The sequence below is a fragment of the Microchirus variegatus genome, assembly GCF_963457635.1.
Source record: "Microchirus variegatus genome assembly, chromosome: 12".
In the NCBI taxonomy this organism is placed as follows: Eukaryota; Metazoa; Chordata; class Actinopteri; order Pleuronectiformes; family Soleidae; genus Microchirus; species Microchirus variegatus.
In genome coordinates, this window is record NC_139813.1 from 16,154,500 (window position 1) to 16,162,124 (window position 7,625).

Here is a 7,625-nt window from a genome sequence, read left to right on the forward strand (position 1 = left end):
CCCACAAACATCTCAAAGAGCCTTTAACAGAATACAAAAGAACTAACACTGCTATCAAACCTATGACGTTGGACTCTTTGATGGAAAGTGTTTCTCCACTTATTCCTAAAGTTATGCTGGGTCACTATGCAGTTGGTTATGGTCCGCGTGTGGCCCACGGGCCACCATTTGACTACAGGATCAACATGAAACAGTCATGTGTGACACATTTCAACAGGACAAAGCCCACAGCTTTACCCGTGATCGTCAAAACGTGCTCGTCTGGCCTTCACATGAAAATCTTTGCCCTGCTGCTGTGGAGAGTTATTGTCACACGAGTACTTTACTGTGGCTCCTGGAAGAATGAATGTGGAGCAGCCACCCTAAAAAGCCTGTGGGGGTCGTCAGTCAGCTGCCCGACTCTGACCAAAAGGGAATGACAACTGCAGCAGCAGCAGCAGCAGCAGCAGTGACACACACAGATAAAACAGAGAAGGGGGTTTATGGTCGGCAGAGGGGATCAAGCTGAATCAGCCGCCCAGCTGAGGACAGTCAGGTGGTCTCTGTTCTGTTCCATGTGTCTGCTCAACCTCTTTTCAGGAAACAGCTTCTGTCTAATATTTAGAAACACACAAAAAAGGCAGACTAACAAGAAACAAACAACTCAAGTTGATTCAAACTAAATGGAACAACTTGCTAAAGTCACTTTGAATGACAAGTATTTTTCAAAGTTTGTCCAGCATTTTCCATTTTCATTGTACCTTACATTAATGTGACCAAATTCTATCATTTAAACTAACATGACAAAATGCCCTCAGTATGTAACTGATCAACTGTTTTATCACCGTGTCTCCTCTCTATTGCAGATCCTCAGCCACAGAGACAACACAGAGCTGCAGTGAGGTGCAGTCAGTGACCAGCTGACTGACTACAAGCTACTGTTACTATTATAATAATAACAATAAATGAAAAACATTAAATTTTCTACTCCTCCCCAACCACTGAGGTCAATGAAGACCGTGTTCAAGAACGGGGCCAAATAAAGACAAATAAAGACAGTTTACACACTTTATACATTTTGCCACAGCCTCAAAAATGTGCCCACCCATCAACCCCCATCCTCACCCTCTCTCCACTCCCCTCATGGGAGGTAACAGCTGTGGTGTCACCCAGAGTCACATGACATGGGCAGGTGGGAGAAAACGACGTGGGACATCCACCTCCCTCCTTCTCCCCCTTTTATTCCCTCCTATTCTCTCTCTCATTCTGAATGTCAAACTATATGTTAAACACACACACACACACACACACACACACACACACACACACACAGTCCTCTCTTAGAGGGTGTGTTGCTGGAATGCACTCAATGTTTATAACTCATTCTGTACATCTGATGTCCCACATTGATGAAATTCCACTGACAAAACACTCCTGCCTCTGCTATATCTCACTTTCCCAACTTTTGTATGTATATACAGAACACATTTGTGTGTGTGTGTATATATATATATATATATATATACAGTATGTACATTTACTGTATGTATGTGAAGATATGTGTATCTGCTTGTCTAACAACATCAAGCACATCAGTGATCGTATAATAATCATATGTACTTTCAGTTTGGACAGTAGAGTACATACCAAACCATATACTGCACCATTCTTATTTAGCATTTCTGTACATTGTTTAACTGCAAAACAGTAGAGCAATGAAGCATAAGGAGTGTCCAGTTAATGGCAGCAAATAAAAAATGTAAAACTGCACTATGTTGCAACCTATTTTTCCATCACAAATTAGACTAGGGCTGCAATTTTTATTAATATATTATGAATTGGTTTGACTGTTTTCATTTTTTAAATGTGAATATTTTCTGGTTTCTCCGCTCCATACAACTAAAAAATAATTAAAAAACAAATCATTTTGGTTTGTGGACAAAACATAACATTTGAGAACATCCTCATTTCCAGGTTTATGAAACACTGGTTTTCAACGTTTTCTCACATTTAATGGACCAAACAACTACTCTACATAACGTAATCTACAGATTAATCGATTTCGGAAATAATTGTTAGTTGCAGCCCAAAACGGAATAAATTGATTTTAAATTGCATGCAAACACGCTCTCAGATGGGAACATAATGTGCCGTCTCGGTTTCTGGGGGCAACATTTACGAACGGACTGCCCGCCTGAATCATTCTCATCCATGATCATTCTGCGACGTCTTAACGTCAAATATATTTCAATATGTCCGTTTATTCTTAAATGTAGGACATTAAAACGACTATAACGTGAGGTACAGTGTCGTATTAAAATAACAGTTTTATTTTTGTGACGGTTTGGTGACGGTGTATGTCGCCGTTTCCTGCTCTAACCTGACCTTTATTTTGGAAAACAGACGGAACAGAGGTGGGTAATAGAATTCATATAAATATAGAGTATTTATTGAACAAAGCTAAGGTTTATAAACTAAGCTGGTATAATTAAAAAAAAGTCTGTTGTTTACAGTGGTTCGTGCCCTGTTGACAGAAGTATAATGTCTGTTGTTTTTGTCTGTAGATAATGTTACTGACAGCTGCTCGTCTGTCTAAAGTGCTGCAGCTCACCCTGGCGGTCATTAAACCTGACGCTGTAGCTCATCCTGTGATGTTAGAGGTCAGTTCTGTTCCTTACCTCACTCCTTATGTTCTGTTAGTGCTCACTGTCTTCATACTTGATGTGTTTTAGACAGAGGTGCAAAGACTACTGAAATATTCTACTCAAGTAAAAGTACCACTGTTTTGATAACACTTAATTGTAACACAAAACACATTTTTAGACACAGTTGTTTACTTGTCATCGACTACAGTCTGAAACAACAAGGTCAAAGTTTGTTCTTCTTCCCTCAGGCTCTTCATCAAAGAATCCTGGACAACAACTTTGTCATCGTGAGAAGCAAAGATCTCGTATGGAACAGAAAGGACTCGGAGAGGTTTTACTCGGAACATTCAGGTGTGAATAAAACAAATATGTGATCAGTTATGATAGTTTTGCTTCACAGTATAACTAAATAAATGAGTCAACAGTACTCTTCTCAATTACCACATCAAAAAAGAAGAATAAAACAGCCTCATGTTAGAGGATGAATGCATCTTAGACTAAGACTTATATTTAGACAGAGAAACCATTTTTCATAATATAATGTTTTGGTTTTGAAGAACTTTGCCTAAAATTGTTGTAAATCCTCGTTTTGCTCCCTAGAGCGATTCTTCTATCAACGGCTTGTTGAGTTCATGTCAAGGTAAGCTGTAGTCACACTGCCTTCCATTATAAATGCACAAATGATGACATCATCGGTTATTCGCAGATAAAACTTTGGATGATTGAGGGTTATCCGTTTGATGTGTTCAGAAATGGAATAACGGGGACATTTCCATCGCATATAAATCACTGAGTCGGCACAGACAAAGCCCTCCTTTCATGCTCAGCCAGATGCCAGTAAATCATTTTGTCCAAAGTGCACAGCAGGAGTTTCTATTATGACACAAGTGCTATATTTAGCGCAGCATCCCTGGAGCAAATGTCTGAGAATCAGCGTGAAGCCTCCTCTCAGTCGCTCTTCGTGCAGCGAACACCTGCTGGACCGCAAAAGGTGGATTTTGATGTCGTTTTGCCACAGCTGATTATTGTTCGTGTCAGATGTGTATTTATAGCTGAATTCTCTTCTTCGTGGGTTGAATAGATTGGACTAGGATTTGGGACGACCTATGATTGGTCATGGGGGAAGCTGGAGCCAAATAATGACCATACAGTATATAAAGATTTGAGGTTGACATGACAGCTCACAAAGGGTGCCAAACCATAATGGCGACCCCTGGTGGTTTGTTAGCAGAAGGGACATGGGACACATACTGTAAATTCAGATTCATTTAAAGTTAAAATAATGTTCTGGATCACAAGTGTGCAGCATTTATTTTTCTGATTGACTCACGCTGCTGATGCCGATTTCTTTGCCCCCAGTGGTCCGATGCGTGCATACGTTTTAGCCAGAGAGGACGCAATACGTCACTGGAGAGAACTGATGGGACCCACCAAAGTGTTCAGAGCCAGATTCACGTCCCCCGCCTCCATCAGGGCCCAGTTTGGACTCACGGACACGAGGAACACGACGCACGGTTCAGGTAGGAAAACATGCAGAGTGACATGTTTTTGTCATTAGATTTATGTAAATGTGTAGTTTTACAATGATAACACAATTAGCCTATTCAATGTTATCCTCTATCCTCCTTTTTACACTTAGTGTAGTTTATGAAATCCCTTTTCAACATTTTCCTAATTGTTACTGCACTGCTTAAAATAATGTTCTTCTTTGTTTTGTTTATATTCCTCCAGATTCTGTCGAGTCGGCACAAAGAGAAATCAATTTCTTTTTCCCAGACTTCTGTGTGGAGGAGTGGATGAAGAAAGAGGAGCCATTGTTCAGATCTGGACAGTTACAGTTTGACCAACAAAAGCAAATCCACACGCTTTTATCACAAAGCTGATCCCAGAGCTGCTGCTACTGCTTCTACAGTCACTCATCAACACAGCAGAAAGATATCAGCAGGTGATAAAAGTGTTTTGTTCACCTCGGTTCCTCAAAGTGCCAATACGTATGTTCCATGTCTGGTTTTCCTTTCTATGACACGTGTACTGCTACTAATTTAAAATGAAGGTCATATTTATTGTCTTTATTGTCTTAAGAAAACACAAACAACTGGATAAGAAAGTCTGACACTATATCATACAAAACAACACAAGGCAGACCATTTTTTAGATTATACAGATTGTAGCGCAGCAGCAGCAGCAGCAGCGTGCTGTGATTCAGTGTCAAACAGCCAAACTGTAAAAATATGACCCTAACCTTAACCCGTGTGAATATTCAGAAATCTTAAATAAGGCTGTCATTTGTACATTTACACAAATTTATTTGAGAATAAAGCTCAGATTGTAGTGATATTTGAAAGTGCCTAAGAGTGGTTTCTGATTTTCAGTAAGAATTCTTCCATGACTTTACCTTAAATCAAACCACACTCATGAGTACAGATAAACTGTGTTAACAGGTGTTACATAATCATCTCATTTTACTGCATTATAACCATGGTCAATAATATTTTTTTAAGAAAATAATCCTCCTCCAGAGTCTCATATGTTCTCCTTGTGCGTCCTCAGCCTCATTTGAAGCGTCACATCAGTTCATTTATTTCACAGTCGTCATTGTTTTCTTGTTATTTGGCTTCTTCTGGTCTCCACCCTGTAAAGTCAAGTGTTTTGTGCAGTCACCTGTTTGAGACTCTCCACAGGTTTCATCACCTCGTAAGTGGTCAGGGACTTCTTCACCTTGCCGTTCTTGTCCACCTGGTGGATGCTCTGCGTCACTGTGATGGTCACCTGCTTGGTGGACATACGACTGTCCTGCCATTTTGTCTGCGGACGATGAGGAATGAACCAGAGTCAATGGCAAATATACGAGAAAATGTTTAATGAAACATGTATACAGCTATATATACACGTGTATATATAGACATAATATGTGTGTCTATATATACATACATGGACACATATATACATACATATAAACACATCGATACACAGAATATATAACAGAATACTTGCTTTTTAAAAACAAACAAAAACACATACACTTTTGTTCATGAGCTAATCCAGAGTTTCCCAAACTTTTGGAAACTCAGCAGAGACTAACACAGACACACTTTTGGGATCAACTTTTTGTTTTTTTCCCTACGACTTATGATACCTCCCACCTCTTGAGGTAGTATGATGTGATTTACTTAAATTAAAATCATCATCAAACTCAATTATATAGGGAAAGGTTAGACTAATTCATACCTTTACTTCTGCCATGTAACCTCCACTTGGATTTCTCCCCACTCCACTTGCCATTTCATGGGTAAAACATGGGTAAACCTTACTTCAGTTCAGAAGTCAGATACTATTGATATTCCCTTGTGATATATAACAAAAATGTCATTTCCATTAAAACACACTGGAGTAGCCATTAGCTACAGGTTTTTCTTTCCTTTTAAGCCCGGCCCAAGACCCCGAGTTATGTAACCAACAAGCAGGACAAAACAAAAGGGAAGATTTACCTTGGACTACTAATATATTTGATATTTGAAAAAAACATCAAGGGAGAGACTCACAATCTCTTCGGTGTGTAGGACACTTCGGCGTTGCACCGTGGTGCCAGACGAAGGCAACGCCTCCTCTTTGAGCGGAGAGGCGAGTATGGCGGCAGGACTGTTGGGCTTCACGTCGCTCAGGCTGGCTTCAGACACGGCCGAGCAGACCTTCAGATACGCCTGAGCAGGAGGAGGCAGGGCGTCCTCAAAGAGACCTGGAACTGAAACAAAAACCGGAGATTGGAGCCCCCTGAACAATGAAACCACAGGACTCGTTTTTAATGACCGTGACCTATTGAGCAGGCTGGTCGTCAATTCAACGAATGAACTCATCGCGCATTTGCCGATGAGCAGACATGCCTTATAACAAACATCCAGGAAGAACAATACAGAGTATTCATTATTATGGAGGCTATAGATAAATAAATGATTGTTATTAGCAGTTAAGAGGGTGAGTCCAGAGATAACAACATCACACTGAAGTAGTATTGAGTGCACAGGATGTTGGCATACAACAAATGTTAACCACACATTAATCACAGATAAACAACGTAAACTGAGTGATGCTCATGCTTTAAATGAATCCATACTGTGGAGACACAGTCTGATATAATCTTTGTGGTAACCAGGCGCTTCTGAATCTGTTTTGTCTGCTCAGACCGATGCTGTAATTCATCTCCACAATTACATCAAGGCTCCTCAGGCCGGGCATTCACTCACAGCTCCATCTGTTGCCAAGAGAGCCGGGGCCTGTTTGAGCACTCTGGCTTTTGATGTAACCTATTATGCCCATTTAGTGATTCATCTCCTGCTGGCTTCAAAAGAAAGTCCACACGCAATTCAATGGAAAAGACAAATTAACGCACACAAAAGATCCACCCAATTTTCAGAGCGACTGACTGCACAGAAGAGTCCAGTGTCCAGGGAACATGTTTCACAAATGTCACAGTCAATCTTTGGCTGGAGCACGAACATCACCGTGGTGCTTTCTATTTTTGATTGCCATGATTTTAATTAAAAAGATTAATTAAGTATTCATTCGCTCTCCACTCAAGCAATACTCATTGTTCCTACCAGGGCTGATTGTTTTCTCAGAAGTGAAGCAGCCAGCCTCAGAGCTGTCAGAGGGGATGCTCTGGATGGATGACAGGGGGATGTCAGCGTCTGTGCTGGTCAGCCACGTCGACTCGGTCTCTTTAGTCCAGCTCTCCAGGTAGCGAGGCTCCAGAGCGTCCGTCCTGCTCCCCCCACAGCCCATGGCTCTGCCTGCAGGCTCCTTCACTTCCCAGCAACACTTTCCTTCAGGAGAGAGAAAAACAAACAACTGATTTACACTGAAGATGAATTCATACTGACTGAGTGCAGAGACTGAGAGCCTAAGAAAAACAACATACATTCTATAATAATCCATAATCTTCAAGGTCTAGCCTGTAGACACTGTGATCTGGAAGAAACATAATTGAAAATGTCTCCAGTGTTG

The 7,625-nt window shown here is 40.7% G+C and overlaps 2 protein-coding genes across 2 annotated transcripts; one reads left to right on the top strand and one right to left on the bottom strand.

The window, feature by feature from the left end:
* The first annotated feature begins 2,295 nt into the window (after positions 1–2,295).
* nme6 (NME/NM23 nucleoside diphosphate kinase 6) lies at positions 2,296–4,817 on the top strand. Its single transcript, XM_083898322.1, has 6 exons — positions 2,296–2,393; positions 2,544–2,639; positions 2,873–2,975; positions 3,225–3,264; positions 3,984–4,144; positions 4,356–4,817. Exons 2-6 carry the CDS (start codon positions 2,547–2,549, stop codon positions 4,505–4,507), a joined length of 549 nt encoding a protein of 182 aa, XP_083754448.1. The 5' UTR covers positions 2,296–2,393; positions 2,544–2,546; the 3' UTR covers positions 4,508–4,817.
* Positions 4,818–5,264: 447 nt separating this feature from the next.
* Positions 5,265–7,403, bottom strand: baalcb (BAALC binder of MAP3K1 and KLF4 b; the record flags this gene model as incomplete). Its single annotated transcript, XM_083898844.1, has 3 exons — positions 5,265–5,429; positions 6,167–6,366; positions 7,220–7,403. The coding sequence occupies 3 exons, from the start codon at positions 7,401–7,403 to the stop codon at positions 5,265–5,267; spliced, it is 549 nt and encodes a 182-aa protein (XP_083754970.1).
* Positions 7,404–7,625: the final 222 nt, after the last annotated feature.

Excerpts from the sequence above, each read along its gene's own strand:
- nme6 (XM_083898322.1), top strand. The coding sequence starts at position 2,547 with ATGTTACTGACAGCTGCTCGTCTGTCTAAAGTGCTGCAGCTCACCCTG. Across the intron at positions 2,640-2,872 it reads CTCATCCTGTGATGTTAGAG|GCTCTTCATCAAAGAATCCT; the intron begins GTCAGTTCTGTT and ends TTCTTCCCTCAG. Across the intron at positions 2,976-3,224 it reads GTTTTACTCGGAACATTCAG|AGCGATTCTTCTATCAACGG; the intron begins GTGTGAATAAAA and ends TTTGCTCCCTAG.